This window comes from Mya arenaria, chromosome 3 (genome assembly GCF_026914265.1).
Source record: "Mya arenaria isolate MELC-2E11 chromosome 3, ASM2691426v1".
In the NCBI taxonomy this organism is placed as follows: Eukaryota; Metazoa; Mollusca; class Bivalvia; order Myida; family Myidae; genus Mya; species Mya arenaria.
The window spans coordinates 15,665,640-15,692,143 of record NC_069124.1 but is presented as its reverse complement, the minus strand read 5'-3'; the positions used below and the strand labels follow the sequence as shown (position 1 = coordinate 15,692,143).

The 26,504-nt window shown below is 35.7% G+C and overlaps 2 protein-coding genes across 6 annotated transcripts in view; both read right to left on the bottom strand.

Moving 5' to 3' along the window:
• Positions 1–2,244: 2,244 nt before the first annotated feature.
• LOC128226807 (uncharacterized) lies at positions 2,245–19,077 on the bottom strand. Its single transcript, XM_052936869.1, has 20 exons — positions 18,997–19,077; positions 18,034–18,189; positions 17,620–17,749; positions 17,254–17,340; positions 16,668–16,874; positions 16,336–16,397; positions 15,567–15,663; positions 14,730–14,801; positions 14,254–14,387; positions 13,804–13,942; positions 13,209–13,334; positions 10,736–12,127; positions 10,230–10,387; positions 9,493–9,618; positions 8,917–9,067; positions 8,526–8,680; positions 7,814–8,074; positions 7,194–7,335; positions 4,670–4,805; positions 2,245–4,378 (listed from the first exon to the last, which is right to left on the bottom strand). Exons 2-20 carry the CDS (start codon positions 18,117–18,119, stop codon positions 4,233–4,235), a joined length of 3,807 nt encoding a protein of 1,268 aa, XP_052792829.1. The 5' UTR covers positions 18,120–18,189; positions 18,997–19,077; the 3' UTR covers positions 2,245–4,232.
• A 970-nt stretch (positions 19,078–20,047) lies between these two features.
• LOC128227678 (long-chain-fatty-acid--CoA ligase ACSBG2-like) overlaps positions 20,048–26,504 on the bottom strand; it is a 34,619-nt gene continuing 28,162 nt past the window's right edge. For all 5 annotated transcript variants that reach the window (XM_052938427.1, XM_052938428.1, XM_052938429.1 and 2 more), the window contains exons 15-18: positions 26,207–26,346; positions 25,494–25,622; positions 24,545–24,656; positions 20,048–23,943 (exon numbers count right to left, since the gene is read on the bottom strand). In XM_052938427.1, coding sequence (XP_052794387.1) covers positions 23,867–23,943; positions 24,545–24,656; positions 25,494–25,622; positions 26,207–26,346 — 458 coding nt within the window. In that variant the 3' untranslated portion in view covers positions 20,048–23,866. The remainder of the gene's footprint in view (positions 23,944–24,544; positions 24,657–25,493; positions 25,623–26,206; positions 26,347–26,504) is intronic.

Below are 26,504 nucleotides of genomic sequence, written 5' to 3'. Positions count from 1 at the left end.
GTTGAACCCCCGTGCATCGGTGCTTTACACCGAGCACGTAAAAGAACAAAGGGGTCTCTTCGCAATCGAGCTAGGGTATCGCACCCGGACTTCCTTGTATCCCACCACTATCTCTTTCCCGTGTTGTCCCTTCCGCAAAAACAAAGGACCCAGTTGGAAATAAGTGCTTGCTCATTCGCGGGTTATCCTTGACCACAAAGTCGAAAGAAATACATACATACACACATATAGATCAGGACATATTATCTCAGATATTTATATAATAAGCCTCAACCGCTTGTAAAGGAATCCGTAAAAAAGGCATATTAAAATAATTCCGATCTGACTCTATCCTTCCTGTCGCCTCAACCTATTTTAATAGCAGTACCATGCGGTAATAATGCTTGTTTGTAAAGTGAATAGAAATTTAGCTATGTATATACATAAGGCATTTAATGTTAGAAACCAATACCATTATTACTATTAATAATATGTGTTTTTCATGTACACAATGATCTCTCGCTGTCATATACATGTACATAATGCTATATTGTGTCTCTATTATGACATGAAACATGAATATTTATTTATATGATCATTGGTGATTTATTTGACCATTTGATTACTTACATGCATATAATTCTCTATTTGTAAATGTATACTCATGGACATATTGTCTATTGTATTTGTTAATAAACTAAAAAAAACAACTATAAGCTTGATCTTGACGAAAGATCGTAGTTTCACCATCTGGACAATGGTTGCTGTAAAATAAGTACTGCACTCCAAGCCATTTGTGTTCCAATTCTTGAGAAGGGATATAGAATTTACCCATGGCAATTGAATAACCTGGGTTTTATGAATGGCTAAAAGAATTGATTGCGGAGTTGTGGCCCTTGACTGTATTTAAGCATGAAATAGTGTGTCGTGCGTGTATCGTAAGGAAAATAAACCAGTCATGGAACTTGACATGAACGTTGACCTGCATATGTGCAGTTGTGCGTGTTGTTTCGCTGAAAAAACACAGAGTTATCGCACTTGACTTTATGCAAATACGGCATAGAGCATGCAGTCTTGTTTAGCACATGTCTTCAAAAATAGGAGAGTAGAGTCATGAAACATTATAGGAAAGTTAACCAACTGCATATACATTATGGAATCATGTGTCACCCGTATCAAAATTATCTCAAGAATGTTTTAAAATTCAAAGATATATTAAAAATTAAATCCGATTATGTACTCCTTCATTGGTTTTTATTTGTTTGAGTTATATATTATGTTTCAGTAAGGTGTCATGTGTAATAATCTCAACTTAAGGCATACTTATAATGTTAACAAAATTAAATATAATTACGAAATTATGAAATTTATACAAGATGTTCTTATTTATTTTATGTTGAGTGTGTATAATATTTGCAATCCTTCAATATGTATATGATATTAAATGTTCTCATGCTCTTTTTGGCATGTATTTATGAAAAGAGTTAAGCTGAATATACTTGCTAATTTGTATAAACTTATACATCTAAAAGTATATGAGCCAGAGTCATGAAACTTAAACCAGCATGTGATCTCGGGTTTTGTTTGTGGCTGTGCCTAGCAGAGTAATGCCCCTTGATAAAATTAAAATTAGACATACAGAACACCAAATTCAGGCATTTAGAGCATGAAATTTAGTGTGACACTTATCTAAAAAACTTTTTAAAGTTGGAGAAATTAACACCAATAACATTTAAGTCTGCAGGTGCACAATATCCGATGCTGATGAACATGCCTTCGAAGTTCCGTGTGTTGAAGAGCAATACTTTTTAAGCAACATTCTAAGATTGTTCAGACTTTCTTGTCAAAATTAAACGGCAACAACTCTTGCTAGATAAAATGAAATGTCACAGAAATCGCAGGTGCACCATTTCCAAAATTGACCAGTATTCCTATGAATAATACAGGACATTTATTTTGTATTAGTCTGACCTACGAAGTTTCATGCGTGTACGTAGGTGCAGTACTACTGGAGCTTCATGCGACACAATTAAACATTTAAGAAATAACCCTTATTCATAAGGAAACAAGATCCATTAATATGATAGACTGTCATTCATGAGTGATATCTAGCAATGATGACGGCAATTACTGTATTCCAGAGTCGTTTCAATACGCAGGCGATATTGCAGAGCCATATACAGTCAGAGCCAATCCACTCAAGCTGTTACATTGGAGCCTAATTTGCATATAATTATACCGCTCCTAAAAGACACTTTCTGCCTCTCGAAACTTTATCATGCAATAGTGTAATTTTAAGAAGGATCCAGTTTAATGATTTGCATACATTTCAACCCTGACAGACATGCACAGTACTTGCTTCAATAGAAATACAATTCAACACAAACATGAGTTTGATCAAGTTTCTTTTTGCAACTTCAGAACATAGAAGAAAGAAAACAGACAGGAAAAACAGAGATAAAAACATTTATAAGCTCAGTTTGATTTGTAAACAATTGCTACCATTTTCAGCCAAAGCATTTGGTCATTATTTTCAGTGAATAAAAACATTCAATTTGACACAATTATGACAATAAAATTGAATAATAACATTGCATATTTCATTTAAAAAAGGATTAAGATCTTGTTAAAAGATCACATTACAATTATCAAATATTCTTCAAATGACTTTGACAAACCCAATGCAGTATACAATTACTTTTGGTAAGTTATGTAAACGTTATTAAATTTGAATGTTTCTAATCAATACATTTTGATTACTTAAAGAAAATAATCATTCTGTGCTTTATGTGTACATAGAAATTCAAAAAAAATCCAACAGTACTTTGATACACATCATGCTTTTTAAATATATATTCAAGCGGAACTTTGGTATTGATGTACAAACTCATAATTATGAGAATCCCCTAAAAGTTTTACAAAGACATATTGTTATGATTTATAAATAAAGCAATACATTTTTAGAGCATTGACATCTTAAATAAAAGAATATGACTTCCACAGCTGTACGGAAATTTTAGGATAATAAAAATATATTTTAGAAGCATAAACAATTTGCTATCATTTTTAATTAAAATCAAAGCAATGCCCAATGATCACATGAAGAGTATAATGTAAGCCTATAAAACCTTTTAACATCTAACAGGTAAAGGGAGACTAACTCTACCAGGGCCCTGTGTAATATGTCGGTTAGATAGCAAAATAAGAATCTTAAAAAAAATATTCATCATGCCATCAATTTTGTTTACTATGATTGCAGTTCATATTACTTAATGCTATTATCATGGATTGTTATCAAGGAAATACATAAAGAGCATTTATGTGAATTACCCTGAGCTTTACAAGAAGGTCATAGGCTTCTGGAATCTTCATATAAGACATGGAGTGTTAAACGTGATGGCTTTGTTGCTGTGTTCTAAAATATCCACCATGCCATTAATTCAATCAAACAGTTCCTAGCTTTCCATTATTCATATGATATGTTACTTTGTCAACAATTTCCCATGGAACTGTGTACATGTACTTTAGACTGGGATATAGCCATTCTCTTACAGTGTAGGTGCAGAAATGGACGACATTTAGTTGATGTATGGTATGTCCCCATTTCTAACTGTCCCTAGTTTCCCCATGTAATTAGGTTCTAGTGCCTCAGGCTGGTATAAAACCAGTCTCTCACAGTGTAGCTGTTGGGATAGGAAGCATAGGGTCAATATTTAAGCTGTCCCCATTGCAAACTGGTCCCATGAAACTGTGTACAAGTATTCCAGGCTGTAATGTAGCCATTCTCTAACAGTGTAGCTGTATTGATGGGAGGCATCTGGTGTATATAAGGCCTGTCTAGTTTCGTATATGTTTTATCCGCCCGGTTAGCTCAGTCGGTAGAGCGTTGGACTGTTAATCGGACAACCCGGGTTCGATTCCCGGGCGGACCAGGTCACTTCTGTTGTGATTGGTTATGAAATCCTTTCTACGACCATTCGCACTGTACCACTGTCCCTGGCATGTACAGAAGTTGTCAGTTCCTTGCAGAAGTGAAGGCACCTAGTACTGGTTCACCGCCCAGGATAGGTGTGCGGTGGTTGAACTGTCACTCTGGGACCCTTCAATGTGCTCACGCCGGGACCCGGAGTATAAACTACTAACACCACCACCGTATATGTAATTGTGTACTGGTGCCTTCAGGCTGGAATAAAGCCAGTCTCTCACAGTTTAGTTATGGCAGACTTTGGGTGGATATATGGCCTGTTCCCATATCAAACTGTCCCTTGGTTCCCCATGTAATTATGGACTAGTGCCTCTGGCTGGAATAAGGCCAGTCTCTCACAGTGTAGGTGCAAGAATGGCAGACATTGGGTGGATATATGGCCTGTCCCGGTGTCAAAATCCTTCCACACAAACTCTGAAACAATGGATACCTTAATTAAAACATTACTTTGTAGGAATATGTCAATGCACATTAACACAATAAATAATAGACAAGTGATCATATGTATATTTTCCATAAGCAAAAGACTGAGATGACAAATAGAATGAAATGTAGCAAAACAAGCTCATCTCTAGTAATGGTAACCACAGTACCTAATATTGTAGCTCTCGATCAGATTAATCAAATCTAACAAATTTGTTTTGCAATCTGTACATTATGTATATTTCAATACTACATTGTTTCAAGCATTTTTTTTCAACATACCACTTGCGTCCATGTTGTTAACATCTGGGTGGACCCTAGAGAGTTTCAGGGCCATAACCCAGGTCTGTTTTACCCCACCACTCTCACAAAGTTGGTACACAAACTGGTGCAAGGGAGTGTCCAACACTGGACGTACCTGCAGCATTGAAACAATACACAAACATTAAAAACTAATATTCTTCAAACTGAACATGTCATTTACTTGAAATGATCAATTTCACAATTGAAAGGCAATAACTCTGGAGTGAGAAATGCAATTAAACTTCACAAAAATACTATGGACCAAATTTAGTTAAGATTTGATGAGAAATGCTCAAGATAGAGAGGGGACATAAGTCTACAGCCTCTGAACAAGATAACCATTCTATGCAGTCAACATGAACATAAGAATCACTTCTTGTAAAACTTAAGCTTAATGGTGGATTAAGAATTTAAAGGGCTGCAGTCATTTTGAGAGTATGTGCAACTCAACAAGCACACTTACCTGTTGTTCAAACACTTCACCAACCTGGGCCACCTCTTCCTGCAGACATGCCCACTGGTCATGTGACAGGTGGATTGAAGACTTTAAAGGGCTGCAGTCATTTTGAGAGTCTGTTCAACTCAACAAGCACACCTACCTGTTGTACAAACACTTCGCCGACCTGGGCCACCTCTTCCTGTAGACATGCCCACTGGTCATGTGACAGGTGGATTGAAGACTTTAAAGGGCTGCAGTCATTTTGAGAGTCTGTTCAACTCAACAAGCACACCTACCTGTTGTACAAACACTTCGCCGACCTGGGCCACCTCTTCCTGTAGACATGCCCACTGGTCATGTGACAGGTGGATTGAAGACTTTAAAGGGCTGCAGTCATTTTGAGAGTCTGCTCAACTCAACAAGCACACCTACCTGTTGTACAAACACTTCGCCGACCTGGGCCACCTCTTCCTGTAGACATGCCCACTGGTCATGTGACAGGTGGATTAAAGACTTTAAAGGGCTGCAGTCATTTTGAAAGTCTGCTCAACTCAACAAGCACACCTACCTGTTGTACAAACACTTCGCCGACCTGGGCCACCTCTTCCTGTAGACATGCCCACTGGTCATGTGACAGGTGGATTGAAGACTTTAAAGGGCTGCAGTCATTTTGAAAGTCTGCTCAACTCAACAAGCACACCTACCTGTTGTACAAACACCTCGCCGACCTGGGCCACCTCTTCCTGCAGACATGCCCACTGGTCATGTGACAGGTGGATTGAAGACTTTAAAGGGCTGCAGTCATTTTGAGAGTCTGTTCAACTCAACAAGCACACCTACTTGTTGTACAAACACCTCGCCGACCTGGGCCACCTCTTCCTGCAGACATGCCCACTGGTCATGTGACAGGTGGATTGAAGACTTTAAAGGGCTGCAGTCATTTTGAGAGTCTGTTCAACTCAACAAGCACACCTACCTGTTGTACAAACACTTCGCCGACCTGGGCCACCTCTTCCTGTAGACATGCCCACTGGTCATGTGACAGGTGGATTGAAGACTTTAAAGGGCTGCAGTCATTTTGAGAGTCTGTTCAACTCAACAAGCACACCTACTTGTTGCATAAACACCTCGCCGACCTGGGCCACCTCTTCCTGCAGACATGCCCACTGGTCATGTGACAGGTGGATTGAAGACTTTAAAGGGCTGCAGTCATTTTGAGAGTCTGTTCAACTCAACAAGCATACCTACCTGTTGTACAAACACTTCGCCGACCTGGGCCACCTCTTCCTGTAGACATGCCCACTGGTCATGTGACAGGTGGATTGAAGACTTTAAAGGGCTGCAGTCATTTTGAAAGTCTGTTCAACTCAACAAGCACACCTACCTGTTGTACAAACACTTCGCCGACCTGGGCCACCTCTTCCTGCAGACATGCCCACTGGTCATGTGACAGGTGGATTAAAGACTTTAAAGGGCTGCAGTCATTTTGAAAGTCTGCTCAACTCAACAAGCACACCTACTTGTTGTACAAACACCTCGCCGACCTGGGCCACCTCTTTCTGTAGACATGCCCACTGGTCATGTGACAGGTGGATTGAAGACTTTAAAGGGCTGCAGTCATTTTGAAAGTCTGCTCAACTCAACAAGCACACCTACCTGTTGTACAAATACTTCGCCAACCTGGGCCACCTCTTTCTGTAGACATGCCCACTGGTCATGTGACAGGTGGATTGAAGACTTTAAAGGGCTGCAGTCATTTTGAGAGTCTGTTCAACTCAACAAGCACACCTACCTGTTGTACAAACACTTCGCCGACCTGGGCCACCTCTTCCTGCAGACATGCCCACTGGTCATGTGACAGGTGGATTGAAGACTTTAAAGGGCTGCAGTCATTTTGAGAGTCTGTTCAACTCAACAAGCACACCTACCTGTTGTACAAACACTTCGCCGACCTGGGCCACCTCTTCCTGTAGACATGCCCACTGGTCATGTGACAGGTGGATTGAAGACTTTAAAGGGCTGCAGTCATTTTGAAAGTCTGCTCAACTCAACAAGCACACCTACCTGTTGTACAAATACTTCGCCAACCTGGGCGACCTCTTCCTGTAGACATGCCCACTGGTCATGTGACAGTTGGAGCAGGCTTCTTACATCATTTCCTGTCAGGGTTACCATGGCAACACTCGTCCCATCATCTACTACCACACTGAATTAAATCAAGACACTTTGTTCACTTACATATGCTGGTCAGAAGTTATTTCAATAGCATTTACTTTTTCAAATACTTTTTTCCCTACCATGATAAATTAAGCATACATTTAACACTTGTACAAGTATCTTTTAAAACATGACGGTACTCTTTCAATATATTCAACAGGCTGAGAGCTACAAAACAAACTCAAAATAAATATTTGAATATAAATTTAAATAAAACCTACATTGTATGACACAGATATGTACCGGACAGGAACATTATCAGTAAGATTGACCTTGAAGATAGGGACATTGGTCTTTTGCGCAACACATTCCAATGCTATGGTGTTTACTCCTGCCAAACAATTCAGACCACGAATGAGAAAGATGTGGAGAATACGAAAACAGGACGGCCTAACACTTTGTGAAGCGGGGATATAAAAATAAGAAAGCAAAGTTGAACCCAAAAGGCTTTCAAATATATCCCTTACCTTGCACGTACACTAAAAGCGTAGCCATCCCCTCCACCACATCCCTCACTAGTGCACAAGCCCTGCATGAGCACACTGCCACACACTGCGCAAATACACTTGAGAGAAACGCGAGATACTTTGGTCACGTCACACGTGCACTGGAACATGGCTGAGCCTGTGTGCATTGTCCAGGTGTCTGACAGAAAGTGGGTGGGGAGACTGGTAAAATCTATGTCCATTGTGGTCAGGGTGGTATCAGAGGACTTCTTAGAGTGATCACTGTAAAAAAAATATATAATCTGGCATGATAACAATTCAGACTTAGAAAAAAGCACCACTGCAAAAGCACCACTTCAAAAGCACCACTTCAAAAGCACCACTGCAAAAGCACCACCGCAAAAGCCAACATATCAAAAAATTGCTAAATTACAGTGGTGTATGATCAAATTTATTCTTCATGTGATAATGAAATATATTAATATATTTCATTGACTATCGCTTTTTGTAATCACTTGGTGAAATAAATTTCAAATGCACACTGAAATCAAACAAACATCCAATTATCTTAGACCTCCAAAATAATTCGACAATTCAAGAAAAAATAAAAACTATCTTGCATTGAGCCCTCAGTTTTAAATGCCAGGCTATGGAAAATGTTCTGCCTATAATATAAATATAGGCAAAAATCTTATAACAGAAACATCTTTCTGCAGTAAACTAATTTAAGTACCTGTTATAGCACAACACATGTAATGAGGAAAATGGTAAGACTTTGCAGTAGACATTGCCACCTTTGGCCACCCTTCTCTCAAGAGCATGGCACACCAGCCTTACCCCGGGGATCAGACCCAGGGGAATGGGAACATCACGCTCATTGATGTATACCTGTTAATAATATGTATGTCTTTTTATCACACTATTATTGGTTATTGGTTTAAAGTGGTTGCATCAGTACAATTTCTTACTTCTCAAAATTCCATATAAAGTAAGTCATGTTAAAATGACTGTAAAGTATTTGAAATCATTTCTTGTAGACTCAAAATAATTTACTGGAAAAATCCTAAATCAAGACACAATAAACATCAATGTAATGGATTATTTGTATGTTTGCCCCAACCTACCCATATTTTCTTATGCTCCAGGCTGCAGTCTTGCACAAGTATCCTCACACACTGTCGTGTTGAGATGTCCACAGTCCGAGCATCCGTGCTAATATTCGTGTAAGAACGCTTCACTATAAACCCCTCAAAACTCACAAATGTGTCGGAAAACCTGGCAAACAAACCAAGAAGCATGACCTTTATCCTGACAAATTAATGTTCAATAAATCTCTCTTACAAAATGAATAAATGCAAATACACATACTTCTTCTATTTACTAACAATGCCATTCGATTTAGATGTATATAAGTATGCCAAGCAGACGCCAACAGTTGTCATTTGAAGCAAATGGTCTAGGTGCATAACTACTTAAATACTTCAGCCAGAGTTATGGTACTTGCTAGCTATAAGCCAGATGTAAGCATGTGTACATGTCTATGTCATTTAAGTGTTAACATAATTAAGGGTTTGTAAGTTTTGGCTTTATGTAAAAAATATGAAAGACAACAACAACATCAAAGGTATGACAATATTTTGACTCCCTTCTTCGAAATGTAGACTAACGAATTACTAGTAAGTTAAAAATATATATTCTACCCTGTTTGAAGCAATGCTGTTAGGGAAACAAGATGTTGCCATGGTGATGACTCTGGTTGCCATGGTGATGACTCATCATTCCATGCCTCTTGTATATCTGCGTGGTCATTAACTGATAGTAACAACCTGAAATACAGAAAGTACTTTATACTAATCAAGTTTAATTGTAAATCAAATAAAGCTGTGGAAACAGGGCTTCGTTTAAAAGAAGTTTAAAAGTATATTACTCCCTAGAAATGTGCTTAAACTTCCAAATTTAGTCCTTGGAGTTACAGAAACTTCCATATTTTTAAATAGAAGAAGTTCAAAACATAAAAACTTGGTGAAATATTTAGTGTTTGAGAGACTTCAACGTTTGGGAGAACTTCCAAAAATGATTACAAGGAAGATTATACTTCCAATTTAAAATTCCTAATGGAAGCCCTGTGGAAACATTTTACTACAAAACATTGTTAAAGACTTCCAACAGAACTTACTGACCAACACCCTAGACAACCAATTGATGTGATGCTAAATTGCATTATGACCGCCCACAATAATTTTATTCTTAGTTTAACAAAAGAAAACATTGGATCAAAGAATTATTTGTGTTTTTTTGTGTCCAGGTTAGTATGTGACTCGTGAATCTCTTCATTGGTTTAACAGTTATTAATATTTACAATCAGGATTGTTCTACTAACATCATGTTAATCCTATATGCTGTTCAATTTAATTTGCAATAACGTGTATAAACCTACCTTGTTTTACTCTTGAGGGCAGCCTTTTGTACCTTCACATTGGAAATGTTAAGAGCTAGCAAGGGGGATAACTCAGATGGAACGGTGAGTAAGTAAAACGCTCCAGGGGATATAACTGCGTGATACCGAATCAGTCCGTCTGGGAATTGCAAACAAACCTGAAAAGAAAATGATTTTAAGTAGAACTTCGATGTACATGTATATTATGATCGAGAATGATTTTTTCTAGGCAAATCTCATGTAAATGATAATTGCAGTCCCTTTTATCTGATGCCTTATTTGGCATTTAGATATAAATAATATTAAATCATGCTGGGATACCCAGCAATTGAGCCAAAAATGCAGCCAGACGACGCAGATTTATAAACTCTAAACAACAACAGCTGGGTCAGAAAATTGCCAGATTTTTCATGCAGAAAAATATTTCAAAGGATCTCATCATCATCTTCATCTACTCCACATTGTATACTCAATGCATACTTGTTTTTCTAAGCTCTACTTCATACCTTGAAAGTTTTGTCACCAGTAACCAGTTCACAGTCGATGTAAAACTGCCTCATATGCTTGCCATCCTTCACAATCTTTTCATCTTGAACACTGCCCCTGTTTTCAACATGTATCACAACCTTGGTCAGCTCACAAACTCTGTTGATATCACTTAAGTCACATTTTTTCGAAATCAGTTTTAATTTACTGGCAGAATGATTTGAATTTTCAGTCTGAGAACTTCCTTCAATGACAACCCTTAGCTTTGAATTATCGACAGTGGTCAATGATAAATGTTCATCAATATTTTGTTTTTCATTTAGAACACATTTTTCTGATAGTGTTGTTTTTCTGACATGTTTGTCCTTGTTACGGACATGACACCTTTTGACTCCTTTAACAACAAATTTTGGTGTAAACACTTTACCTTGTGACTTACTGGTATTGGACAAACTCGATTTGAAACAAGAATCGGCTAACTTTTCTTCACTGGCAGACCTTGCACCTAGCCTCATTACATTTGACAAGGTATCATTCCTGTTTATATATTCAACACTTGTGTTCTTGTTTTCACTGTTGATCTCACATTTACCAGGAGTCTTTTTAACATAACATTCTTTCTTCCTACAGAAAATAGTTCCACCATCTTCACGCTCATGTGTGTGTAACATAGGTGTTTCTTTCTGGAATACTGATGTAGATCTATCCATCTCTAAGCCTTGAAGATGTCCACTTACACTAGCACTACTTTCTGATTTTCTTGAACTATGACAAATAAAAAAAACATATCGTAAATCTACAAAGAGATATAAACACTTTTTCTCCATTGGTTTACTTGATCTCTTTGAGGTCGAAGCAACCATCAGATCAACTTTTGACTGTAACTTCAATTCTTCACCAACATAACATTTTTTCACCAAAACTGCTTTCCCTAAGCAACATTTATGAACAAAAGGGCATGTGAAGGATTGTCCTGGTTGAAGACTATCACATTTACATTTCATATCACAGATATGCTTCATTTCTATTCCTTTCTGCTCATTTTTCGAAGGTAGGTCAGCAGAGTTACCAGAGTTACCTTCTACTGCTTCAAGGTTTTCATTTTTTAACCTAGTATATTCAGATTCACATTTTTCAAAGCTGTGTTCTTCATTTTGCTTAGATGTATCCATACAAAATTTTGATTTGTTTTCACTAATATATTTATCTTCTGGAAGCTGTTCTTGTTCTTGATTCACTAGTGAAGCAGAATTTTCTCCCGTCTTCCCTCCATGTACACATGTTGCCAGGGAGGCAGTCTTATCGCTATGGTTGCTATGGAGACAGCAAACAACCACACCTATTCTACCAGTGTTGTCATGCAGAATGAGTTGACCTGTTTCTCTGCAAGTATCTATTATGCAGGGAATTTCCTGAAAGAATAACTAGCAGTAATGAAAAAGTGTATAACAACCTACAGAGAAATGAATATGACGCCAAACGACCCTGATATAGATACTCGTAACTGTTTATCTAATGGAGAAATTAAACCAGTGACATGATATAGAGGATAATTGTTTGTTTCAGTATACGACCAAAAGAGGTATTTCACGAATGGCTTAGCCACGAGTGATATATTCACTTTGGTGTTCACGAGGTGAAATATATATACACTGATACAAACAATTTTTTTATTATATGCCTAAAGTTGGAGTTAATAATTTCAAATACACTTTTCTAGAAAAAAGCGCCATTTTGAATGTGCAGTCGTAACATAATTTCGGAAATGGTGTAGTTGAAATTTTGTCCCAGCCCTGTATGGCTGTTGTTTGATTTGGAACTGAGAGTGGACTAAAACTTCAAAACAGTGAAAAAAATCAATTTGATATTCTCACTGTTTGAAACAGTGAAATTTTAATCTTATTTCACGGATAAATCTCTATCAACAACAGGAAAGCATATAATAAAGGGTAATCTCTGGACAAACTAATGCACATGGACATGGATTCAATATATTCTTTTGGTATACAATGTAACTGACTAAAAAGTTTGGTCATAACCTGATTTAAGCATCTAATCAAGTGCATAACAAAGCTACACATTGCTGTTGATACATTATCATGGAAGCCTATGTGATCTACTTGGCTAGGAAATTAATATATCATTGAAGTTAATGAGTTATCCTTATTTTAGAGAACACCTATGTCTCAGTATAATATGTGTTCTGATCATTCCCATTCTAACAACACCAACTTGAAACCTATTGCCTAGCTTTATTTAAAGTAATCTCTTTCAGCTGGATTGCGAAGACAGCTGAAAGCTACTATAAATCACACTTAAGTCCGCCTTCTTGGTTGAAGCCAGTACTGCTGTCCTGTTTGAGAGCCAGAAAATATCCTTAGTGCAGATCGTCACACAAACTTTTGGGTGAAAATAGGACACATTTAGGACCAGTCTCACCCTTTCCCTTCCTAGCTTTACAAGCCTTACAAAGAACTATTCAAAGGATGTTACCATGTCAGGGAGAGCCTTTATATTAGCGCACCAGTCTGTGGCATCTTTCCCTTCTACTGCCACAGCAGGGCTATCAGCCAGCTTGACTTTCTGTATATCAGCAATACTACACATTTTCAACTGGATCTGAAGTAAGACATAATGCATAAAAACTCTGAATCAGCATTTTTATTTCAACTTGAATGCATTTATTTGGTTTATACTAATTTTTTTAGCTTGATTGTGACGATAGCTGATTGCTTACAAGATCAATCACGGGTCCTTTTCCTGGGCAGAAACCAGTACTGTGTCCTTTTTGAAAGGCCATGAGATAGTACCTCCTGGTTGGGATTGAAGCAATCTCTTGGGTGAGAGGCGGCCACCTTTACCACTAGACCACCCTCACCGTTAATCCATCTATTCAAACACATTCAAAGTTCATAAAAGAAGCATGTTAAATTCTTATTAGAAATTGTCTTTAAAGACTAAAAGCATCTTCCTAATATTTCTTTTTGATCGTTTAAATTCAAAGGAACATAACTAAATTAAAAAGAGACATGAAGAATTTTGAAATTTTCAGCTAAAAATTTGTTCAATAAAGTTTTATTTTACATACCTCCTCTCCCTGTACCATGAGCCCACATTGGTGAGGTAGTGTAAGGAATTCATCAATAGCATTACGCGACCTACCGTCCATTTTCACATGCTGGGCATAATCTGTGCTCAACAGCCGACTAAATAATTTGTCTACAAACCTGAAAAGGAGAAAAAATAACAAAAAGTATTAGCATTTATTGTGACCTTAAACAAATTGACATGATTCTTTATGATTTAAATGCATCCTTCAAAGGCATCAAGTCTTATCAAAGGCAAGGAATATTATGTACAAATTCATTTGGCTATAGGTAAAGGGAAGTAACCGCAATAGATGGATAATACTCATATGTTTGATGATTTTATATTTAAAGTCTACTGCAAATCATCCTAACTTTGACAGAGCTTAATAAGTTACAGCTTCAGGTTTTCATATTATATCAATATTACCATAAATCTATTTTGAACTTACTTCTGACCAAACCCAGACAGAAACTGCAGGTTTAGTTTAAGTCTTAGCTGACCCAGCAGGTCCATATGGGCTTGGGACAGACTGCTTGTATAAATCTGCTTTCTTAAACCATCTGAAGACTGTGTTTTGATGTTCTAAAATAAACATAAAGTACCTGTACATGTATTTTAATGAACAATAATTGATCATAATTCTAATACAATACAAAATCACTTTAAAATAAAAATTAAGTGCTTATAATCTAATGAGTTAGGGGTGTAAAAATCATCATTCTTTAACTGATGAAATATATGTTTACCTAGATGGTCCTTTTCGTGGAAAGCGTTTTTAGCCAGATTTTTGCACATAAATTGCTAAAAAGACAACACATTTCCAAATAGATTGAATACTGACATTATTAATCCAGGCGAGACAGTGTAAACTATGTCAACTGGTGGTATCTGTAAAGTGTCTGTACCTACATCCCTGGTTTATACCTGATCAGCAGTCGGTCCCTCTATCACACTGACACTCGCCAGGATGCAGCAATACAGGGACAACATGGAGTGCTGCAACAGTTTAAGAAAAAGAGTGATTTTCTGTCAGAAATATTCATTAAGGTATATTGCCAGCCTTTGCGGCATATCCCTTTTTTAAGACATCTTCATCAATGCAGTGGACGAACATTGAAGAACTAAAAGGACTAAAATGATTCATATATCACAATGATATATATATATACAAGTCAAGTGCATTTGGCTTATAAGCCGACAACTAGACACTATTATCAATCATTGCATCATACGATCACTTTTTAGAACTGTTTCTTCAAACAAAATGTCTAATTAGCCATAGAAGACACAGCTAGGATGAATTGGCAAAGGACATTAGAATTCCATAAGTTACCTTACATATATAAACCAAATTTCATGTTCTAATAATATCTTATGGTATGCTTGCTGATAAGAAAACAACATTGTTTTTTTGTTTTTTTTTCAGTATAAGGTTGACAGTCAGTGCTCCATCAAGGCCTAAAAAGCAGGGTGAGGCACCCTGCTGCCCATTTCCAGCATCCTGCTGCCTTTTAACTACACCCTGCTGTGCCCTTTTGTTTGACACAATTTTCTGAAAAAAGTACATGAATTGGCCATTTGTCATTCAATGTCTATCAAAAGTGCCCTATCTGACCTAGCACCCTGCCCTTTTCAAATCCTGGGTGGAGCACCGGGTCAGACAGTATGCTTTTTGTGAGTTTACTGTGTACTTTGTTATCTATCATATTCAGTTCAAAAGTATTTGTCAATGCTTCTATTCCACAGAAGCCACAAGTTTACCTTGGTATGAAGTCTATAGTGAGCATTCTGTACCAGAACTATCTGTCCAGTTTTCAGCTGATCTGTGGTACTGCTATGCAAATGGCCAGCATACAATCTACAAAATTGGACAAGCATTCCCCTTGTAAGTAGTCATTTACATTTGAATATCTATCTACCTTGCGACAAAAATATACATGTACCAGTCAATTTGTAAGATCAATTTCAATAATTCAACAAGAGGCCGCAGAGCAAACACCAACCCTCATTTGTCTTATTTTAGTTGAACAAGGGGCTAAAATGTTTTTAACATATGACCAAGTTTTAACACACAGACACGGCCGCCAACAATGACAACAAGGCTTATCACAATACCAAGATTTTTTTACCCTCAAACTGGCTAGCAGAAAATGCAAATAACTGGCGCAAACAGTCCTTAGTGTAGTAATTGAGGAAAATCAAGCCAAACATCTACATAACTTTCTCAATACAAACATGTTACTTCAAGCTTTTAATTCAGGCATTAAGCAAATCATTCTGATGATATGATCATTTATCTCAATATTATATGTTTTCTTTATAAGGCATTTACTTAAATAGGAAATCATTCATTTTAAATCATTGAATACTATTAATTCAATAGACAAAAATCCTGGTCTTAAAACGATTTGTCATACAATCATTAATAGAGAGCCTTTAAAACATTCATAGAAATTTTTTTATCAAAAAAAACTCATTTCTTCAAGATTAGTGAACTTTTATGGAAAACATTTGATTGGTTGAGTTCTACCTGACTTTTCCATCCAGCTCAAAAACTCCAACAGAGGCATCCAAAACTGCAGTCACCATACCCTGGAAACGAGGAATAGAAATAGATAGATAATAAATACTATTATTTTTAATTTGTCCCATATTGATGCAAAAACCTTACCTTTACTGTAAATCTCATTAAAATCATATCGTGACGCCAAATTCATTTCATTATCTGATTTTTATAAGATTACATTTCTGTAAAATGTTTCCAGGAATGAAAAAAAAAAGTAAATTATATGTATGGATGCTTAAATGATAAAAAAAATCAACATTTTTAATTGCTTGTGTGTTTGATGCCTTGATGTTAACCTGGTAAGAGAAGACATCTAGCTTGTCTTCAGTCTCAGCCTGTCCATTGTCCAGTTGATAGTCGCCTGGCAGGGCATCATTAGTCACAGGCCTCCTGTGTGAAGTTAGCCAGTGGTCAATGTTCACCAGGGTCAATCTCACCTTGGAAGCCTCATGTAACTGACTGTGGTCACTTACTGCATACAGCAGATGCTGCTCCCTGCTACCCTGTGGACAGTCAGATCCAGCATGATTACATACTGCGTCCACAATTAAAATCATTATAATATGAAGTTTTAAGATTCCATAAAAAACACAGAATTAATACAGAGAAAATATACAGTGATTATAAGTCAAGCTAGAAAGCTGTTCTGATTCTTGAAAGGTCAAATTTTCACAGGCACAAAAGTGATTATTGCCAGAAACCCACTGTCAAAACCCACATGAAAAAACTGACCTTGGCAAATTTGAAATACTACATTTTTCAAAAAAATATTTTAAGCCTGTCATAGAGAAAAATTAGAAAATACTTCTACCGGGTAATTTGCAACAGTTACCTTTTGGGAGAAAAATGAAAGACTATAAAGGAATACGTATTAAAGGTCACCTTCTGTAAAGATGTAGGTATCAATTCTGTGAACACATAGTCTTCATTCAACTCTAGCTCCTTCTGCCAGTAAAGGTAGCTGGATTTCTAAAACAAATAGCATACTATCAAGATACATCATAGTATATAATTGCACTAGACATCACACTACTTGCTAGTGTGAACAGTTTAATGTAAATCACCTTTTAGAAGGTGTTCAGTGTTCAATGTTACACCTGAATATACTATTTAGAATTTAAACTACGACAATTACCTTATCAATTAAGTTATTTGGAATAGAAAGACAGCATCAAGCAATCATCGAATGGCATCAAAGAAATTGGGTCAAGTATTATACATTTAACTTACTATTAAACTGTTACCTACCTTGACAATAATGTTGACTCCTTGCTCTAGTCTCACAAGGAACAGTTGTGTGTCCTTCACTGCTACAAGGCCACTCAAGAAGAGCACGCTCCCATGTATCGTCACTCTCGCAGATCTTCGCAGCGTTTGCCTATTTATGTACATGGATACAAATTTGTATCAAGAAATTAAGTCAAACCAGTTCATATTAAGTATTATGATTACAGATATTTGCATGTACAAATGTATACAGAACGTTTGCGTTATTGTTGGTTAAATGTAGGAACTAAAATTATATCTTGTTCTGATTTAATTTGCTAAGAAAAGAGATATATTTCCAACACAAGATCACTTTTTGAATATTGTGGGGATCAAACCCATGACCACCCTTACATATATAAAACACACTGAACTTTGTTGTGCTTTTTTCCATACCTGATACAAAGCAGAGACCGAGCTTGGCTGCAGGTAAATACATCTTGTACTTCACACATGCTGAGACTTGGTGTTGTGTTCTCCATGGTCAAAAAAGGAATAATCAATTTCAGAACCTCTTCAAAGTAGAGAGCTGGATACAATCAGAATATGTATCTGAAAACAAATATTTATATGCTGCATTTTTTGTTATATAAGAATTTCCTGATTATTAACAGAATATAATTTCATAACGAATTGAACGAAACTCATAAAATAACCACAGGCAAATTATTTCTGATTCAATTTAGGACTGATCCCTTTTCTGTGTGTTAATGAATCATTGCACTAGGGCGCATTCTTGAAATTCCATTGAGTGCACTCTAAGCACTTAAAGGTAAATTGGCAAGAGTTCACATCAATCCTTAATGCACCAGTCAATTTTAATCACGGCCCCCCCAGGTCCGGGGGTATACCAGGGATAGCCTGGGAAATAGGCCGTGTTTTTACCTTCCAGGTGGCCCCGCAGTGGCGGGTGAATGCGGTTGTTTTGTCTTCGCGCCACAACTAGCAGGGAATGGGCCTTGCCTAGGGTCCGTGGGGTATGTTGGCATTTGGCGGGGATTTTACCACCGGTTCTTCCCCAGAGGCCCGAGATTTTACCCGGGGTTGGCTGAACCAAAAGTCAAAGTCCCAGCTATTCCCCGGACCTCGGGGGACCGTGGTTACAATTGACTGATGCATGAATTAACCCTCTTAACTGTTTTGAATGCAAACTTCTCTGTTATGTCATACTGACTGAACATAAAATCTGGTTTGATTTGATTTGACGTATGGGGTAAAAATATCGAGAGAAAACCCTGCGCCAGTGTGATTACAACTCATTTACTACCAATAATAACATTTCAGGTTATTTAAAAAAACGGATTTTGATAAAGGTTGCAAAAAGACAATAGTTTACTAGCACTATCAAATGATTCCTACCCGTTTTAACTTCTTACACGTCGCAGAAGCTACCGTTTCCATTCTACCGGGAAAAAAACATTTTTGATCCATGGTATAAATTTAAATAAGGGAGTAAACTTTACCTATATTGAAAATCTTCGGCCACATAACACTGACTTTAGACAGTAGCAGACAACAGTTTTACTAAAATCTATGAAGCAGTTACATCCCTTTACAGTAAGTCCAAGCTTTGTAGGACTTGTTCCAAATAACTAAAATGCTTTTTTTTCTACAATTATGAAAGTATATCCTTAATTCTACATCCCTATCATCAATTCGAACCTTTAAGATGAATGGAGATAAAGTAATATATTCAAAACACCAAAGGGAAGAAGAATGCAATTTAGTTCAGGCTGTGGCTACAAAATATTGCATTACATACATTTGACCTACAAATAAGCTAATTCTCCCATAGCTCAAGCCATTAACCCTAATGTTAAATATTCATGTCTGACGACACCATAAGTATATTGTTTTTGAGAGAGTATTTCCTGCTGAGAACTAGTATGCTAAATAAATAACCAAACCTTCATAAAGATAATTTTGTATTTTTATTTTTTTTTATTACAACTGAAATTCATTAGTACTGTTGACCCTGACCATGACCTTCTAATGTTTAAAACGATAGAAATCCTACTCTGGTTAAGAGCAACATACCATTGAAGATTCATGGTACTAGGTCAAAACATTCTCAAGTTATAGAGCAAAAACTACTTGGTATACCGACCTTCCATCCAAATTACCAACATTTGCAAACCTATTCGCCCTTTTTTCAAAATGGGTCATAATATGGGGTCACTGGCATCCAAACTTCACATACTTGTTTAAAGATCCTTTGTGATAACTCGAGGCATACATGAAACTTTTGCATAACCACAAATTGCTTGTTGCATCTGACATTCCATGGTAATTTTAAATTTTATGGGTTAAAATATCATGACAGTTGTTATAAATTAGTCCATTGACTTTAATGATTGAAAAAGGCCCAAGATCAGGGATCCAATTTTGTCCATAAAAAACAAAACTCACATTCTTAAATATCCCTTTATTCACATAAATAAACTCTAATTCATCCATCTAGCCGAATGATTCAATATGTACATCATAAACAAAGGCATTTATGCATAGAAAATGAAACACAAAAGCATGCTGGAATGTTTTATTTAAAGCTGCTGAAAATGGGTAGAAAACTACAAAAGAGGTGAAAACAGAAATGTTCGAAGTTTCTCTAAGTAAAGACACTAATGAACCCATTATCTCTAACCACTTGATGCTGATATAATTTCCTCACTGTAATTATAACTCCAGAAGCCAGTAATCACAGAAAGAAGATTATGCAAATATTAGGAAATATCACAATATTATTATTTATTATTTGTCTTTTGCCAACCTATTGTCATACTCCAATAAAAAATATAATTGTTTATCATTGAAAGATCAAGAACAATTTGGAAGCACCATTTTTTTGTTTACAGAAAAGTAAAACCATAAATCATACTTTTCTTTGCATTTGTTTAAAATGATTCTAAATTAACAACAACCAGACTAATCTTACAATAAGTAACATTAAATTGCCAATAAACAAATCACCATTAATAACACCAAGGCACTATATTGAAATCATGAATATTACATATAACAGCCTATTCCTAAAATGTGTATAAACCTGGAAACCAAGCATTAAAATACAAGTTGGCAATTCCCTACCCAAAAATATCATCTATAATATATCAATATTATTAACTACCATAACTTTATACTAATTCTTCAGGCCCCAAAACAATTGTTTGTTCCCGATTTCACTGCCAGAAAATAGCATTGGAAGTAGTGATGGGAATCAGTTCCAAGTTTACTATCGATAATCGGTTCCACTCAAGTATTAAACCAATTTTCGATAGTTCAATCTTTTTTTTAAATAATATATAGTACCTGAATTGTAGTTTTATTCATGTACAGAATTGAACTCTTAATAATTATATGCATATATGTTATGTTTGAAGTTATTAAGTGTTGTAGTATAAAAATTAGTTCATTTACTTGCTCAATGTGGCTTTCATCTGCCATTTTGTGAAAGATAAAATCTGAACACACATAAATATATATATATATATTTTTTTTTTTCGATGATCGATTCTAATCAAATACAAAAGATTGTCACCATTTCAGGCCCAACCAATGGATTTTTTATAATAATAATCGATCAACGAAACATAACTAATTGGAAGGTCGAGATTTTTATGTTAGGTTTAGTTTTGTCTGAATGACATTTTCACACATGTAACCCTAACCATTTTGTCTGGGTGCATGTTAACTAGACTCTATAAAATCATTACATTTATGCCTCTTGCTGTTACAGGAAAATGTTGAAACACTAAAAAGGATAAAAATCCAACCACCAGAAAAAAAATTGTCCAGTGGCAATAAGAAGTAGGTTGGTAGGAAACCGGAAACAAACTATTTCTTTTCTTATACCTTAATACAATGTAGTTCTACAAAAATACAATATCAGAATTGATATGATACAATGTATATGAAAAATTTGAAACAGATACTATGAGATAGGGACTTTGTATTACATAATAAAATATATTCATCATCATGAACACATCAATTAACCAGCACAAATAATAATATTCAGTATAGCACATTAACATAGTGTACACATATCGCATTATAGTTCTGGAAAAAATATCAAACATTGTGAACATCATATAATGTGTTTTCTTAAGGCTTTACATTCCAATGAAACCCTCCACTGCATACCATTATACCCAGGTACCCTTCAATAAAGCATGTCTAGTGCAGTGGATAAGGCAGTTAACTACTAATTTCAAGCATTTTTAGGAATGTAAAGCCTTAAAGAAACTGATACTCAAACACAACTCTAAGATATGAATAATGATGAGTAGTTAGTGTAAATAAAATTAACAGATTTTAATTCATCATGAACCAAGCTGTTTAAAGCTGCACTCTCACAGATATACTGTCTTCGAAAGAGCAAATTTTTGCATTAATATCTGCAAACCAATGATATAAGATTGCTGACAAAAGATCAGATCGAAGATTTTCATATTTCAGTTCGAAAATTAATGTTTTATGGCTTAAACCTTTACTAACGGTTAAGAAAATGCATAAAACATCAATTTTTGAACTTGAAAATAAAAATCTGTGATCTTGTTTTCTGGCAGCAGTCTTATATAACTGGTTTCCATGCATTTTCGCAAACAATTGACTTGTTCCAAGACAAAAAATAAAAAAGTTGTCAAACGTTCAATCTGTAAGAGTGCAGCTTTAAGAAACAGCTAAAAGGTTAATGTTTTCCTCTCTTAGGTTACATGCTTCATCTAAATATCTCAATATTCTATTGAGAGTGTTTAACATCACAACTTGACATAACTGATGATGATTTCATGAGTGTGTCTCTTTTATTTGTATGTTACAAAAATAGAATTACAATGATGCATAATTTGTGTCATAGAACATTGGAGATAAATGCAAAAAAACAGTGTTCACAGAATTATAAAGATATGCAATATTATATGAAATACAAACTACATGTATGTACAATTATATGTGAAATCAGATATTAAACATTTTTAGATTTTAATTAAAAGTGTGTAACTCCATAACAAAACTAAGAACAAGATTTAACATTAACAAATCAACTACACATGTTTATGCATCTCACAAGATTGAACTTAATGAGCAACGATTACTATAACCTTAAAGCACTTACATAACATGTAACTGATAAAAGTTTTCAATACCATTCAGTCAATAGCCAGGTCACCAAGGGGAACATTGGACCACTGAGGCCAACAATGTGAGATCAAAATAGTGTCATGGAAAAAGGAAGCACAAAGCACCAAAGTTAAAGCAGTCTGAAGGCATAGGGCCATCTCAAATCGGTTTTATGTTGATTTTTTAGGCAAGTAGTTTTCCATTTTTTAAAATCGTAAAAAAATGACACAACAATTACAATACACAATAATTGAGCCAGAGTAAACATATTTAAGGTGCTGAAAATGATCAAATGAGTCAGGATCAGTCAAGGTTAAATAGTTGTTACCATGTAGTTTATTTTCTTGTCATATAAGGACCTACCCATGTATGTGACCTTATAATTACATATTTATGATAAAATCAGCTTAGTACTTGCTGTCAAAGAAACCAAAAGATGATTGTACTTTTCAAAGCCCTTGTTTTTTCCTACTGGGTAGGTTTAAAAATTTTAACCTGACCCTAAACATAAAATCAATTTGGTTTGGTTTAATATCACAACCACAATCAGACACTACATCATTATATAGTCTGAAAATAGTACAAAAATAATTAAAAAGTTTGTGTATTCATATGAAATGGCATTCACAATTGTATAATCTTTTCACAATATTTACCTCATTTTTTTAAATACAGATACCCCATTGGCCTAAATAAGGTAAACTACCTCATACATGGGTGCTTTCTAAGTAGTTACTACTTATATAAGGCTTTTGTCGAAATATTTTACAATTTCCTTAACAAAAATAACAAAAAATAAATTTTGAGCAAACTGAAGACTACTTGATGACAATGGATTTCAATTATTGCAATAAGCGTTAGGCAAATGGGAACCTACCTCTGCCTGGTCACTAGTTTATCAGGAGGTCAAAGTTACCCATTTGATTGTACAAATCTAACCCCTTTTTTTGTGTCAGTTAAATAGTTGAATGGCAACATGCGATGTGCTTTAAGTTCCATTTTAACAACATACCAATTGATTATGCAATGTTACACATAATTTGAAAACTTATCAAATGACATCAGATCAATCATTGTGTAGCAGCAACATTCACTTGCTAACACACATTTACTCCTCATAGAAGGCAGATATTGTCTTGTCATACATTTTTACAACTATCGGTCTTCTAAGCTTCAATGTTGGCCCTGGAAAAACAAAAATATACCGGTACATACATGGGATATATGCAAATATGTACTTAAATTTATACTTGGAAAGCTGACAGCATATTAAATCACACTAGATTCCATTTCCCCCGAAAAAAACTGGTGTGCAAATTTTTAGTGCCATAGTGGGCACAAGACAGTTCAACGGGTGGGGATCGACTACACAAACTTTGTATGAGAAGCAGACACCTTTACCACTTGAAAACTCTCACCCTGGTGGGGCCCAAATACAAAACCCCTGAGGTGTGAGGCGAACACCTATACCAGTAGGCCACTCTCACTCTGGAAAAACACAACTTGTAATTCCTATTTCAGGCACAATATCTTCTTCACATAAGATTATTCACATCTTAGTATCATAATGTCACAAACATTCCAACAAAGCTCTTCCTCTTCAAATGCAAGTAATTAAAAATCAGTATGATAAGTATCACATACACACAGTTAAATGCCCATTTAGAGAAGTATGATGATCTTTTTTTGAGACATTCCTCTTCCATCATTTAATAGGAAGAACCCCCAGGGTTTCTAAATCACAGTTATTGCTGATAAATTAACTAATATACAAATGTTTACATACCCAATTCACCGCCTGGAAGGGAGAAGTCTTTTGGAAGAATTGTCCACTTCTGGACACGAGCTGCATTAGATACAGCTTTCTTGTTTGCTTTGTCCACTCCTGCTTGGATAGCCTGTGGAATATGATAGATGATTAGTATTTTTGCAATGAAATGACCCTGGACAAAAATCGCACCATTTTATTCAAGTTCACAAACACACATAAGACATTTAACAATCTATCACTTTGATCTTGTCAGCCAGTGCTGTTTTATTACATTTACAGTCTGTTGTTTAAAATGTTTTATAACGAATATCAGTAATTGTTGTACCTATATTTATGATTTGTAAACTCTTATTACATGTGACTTCTCCATAAAATAAGGGAGATCAATTCAGTTAACTTAAATTTAACATTTAATTCGTTGTAACTTCCCTTGCATCATTAAATTTACATCATTATTCAGTGTGATTACGTAGGGGAGATAAATTCAGTAAACTTAAAATTATCATATAATTTGTTGTTATGTTCCTTGTAAAATGACAGAGGAGTTCCGAATGCATTACAGTGTGAGGAGTTCCGAATGCATTACAGTGTGATTATTTAGGGGAGATTAATCCAGAAAACTTAACATAATCATATAGAATGTTGTAATGTCCCTTGTATAATTAAAATTTTCATCATTGTTCATCATCATTATTTATAATGCCTCTCATAAATAAGTGAATTCAATAGGTTTTACACTTGTTGTATGTTTTACACTTGTTGTATGTTCACAAAACATGCTCAATTACTAACCCTGAACATGTATTGGCATTTTTTGCCTGAATTGCAATAAAAGTTGTTGTTTAGAAATGTCCATATGGTGAAAACAATCTTAACTATACAAAAGTCCGGATTTAAAACCTGTCAGTCCTGATTTCAGAATTTATCTTGAACTTTAGAACCTCTCTATAGTATAATAACAAACCTGCAAGACAGATTTATCATTGAGAGCGTCCTCTACTGTACGAGCCTGTGAGCCAATCGACTGATACCATGACAGGGTTTCCTTGGTCAGTGTGTCCAGTGGTTCATTTGTGTCAAGGTTAAGATCAGTCTGTAGATAAGGCAGACAACTAATTACTACAGATATGGTTTATTAAAATCTCACAGAAGACATAATAATGATCACTGTTAAAGTAAACGAAATGTATGCAATATTGTCAAATCATTTGTTGTTGTTTTTTTCAGACAACCCGCCCAAAGGGCAGAACACAAATTATTTTGGCCAAAGGGATTGGACTTGCTACACATACAAATATTTGTATTTATAAGCATGGAGACCAAGTTCATGTGAATATCTTAAACAATTTACCTGCAATAACTAAAAATTAACCTTTTTGCACTTAACCAATTGCTAAAGAGCTTTTACAGGAACCTATCAAAAGTCCCGATTCGGCCTTGTTTGAGTGATCGCTATTTGACCTCTTAGTTTGATCTTGGCCTTTCAGACATAAGCATGAATGCCATGCACAAAACACCTTCTCCATGCTGTTGTACATTTCTTTGTTATGGAATTTCAAAGTGAGTCAGTCACAGTTGTAAAATGATAGTTACGGATGCTCAGACAGTGTGACTGCTAAATACACGCATCCTTTTTGGAGCATAAAAAACAGTGATTAACTAGAATTAAAACCCCACCTTAAGTGTAATGAGCATGGAGAGGAATTTTCTTTTGTCTCCAATGAGCATACAGTTGCTAACACAAGGCAGGGCCTCCTTCACATTGTCCTCAATCGGTACTGGGGCCACATTCTCTCCACCCGCTGTGATGATCAACTCTGAAAAAAAATGAAAATGTTAGATCCAAACAAATGAAAAACTGGTTAATTGCAGGGGATATAAAAGTAAGATTATTTTTTTAGAAAATTATGCTAAATGGAATACAAGTACATGGATGTAGCAGCAATTAAGTGAAAATCTAAGTTTAGAGATGAAA

What these genes read in the sequence shown, in the direction of transcription:
- LOC128226807 (XM_052936869.1), bottom strand. Translation starts at nt 18,119, where the DNA reads ATGGAGAACACAACACCAAGTCTCAGCATGTGTGAAGTACAAGATGTA. An exon ending in CGGTCTCTGCTTTGTATCAG is followed by an intron (nt 17,750 to 18,033) that starts GTATGGAAAAAA and finishes GTACATAAATAG; the next exon opens with GCAAACGCTGCGAAGATCTG. An exon ending in GCGAAGTATTTGTACAACAG is followed by an intron (nt 4,806 to 7,193) that starts GTAGGTGTGCTT and finishes TCAATGCTGCAG; the next exon opens with GTACGTCCAGTGTTGGACAC.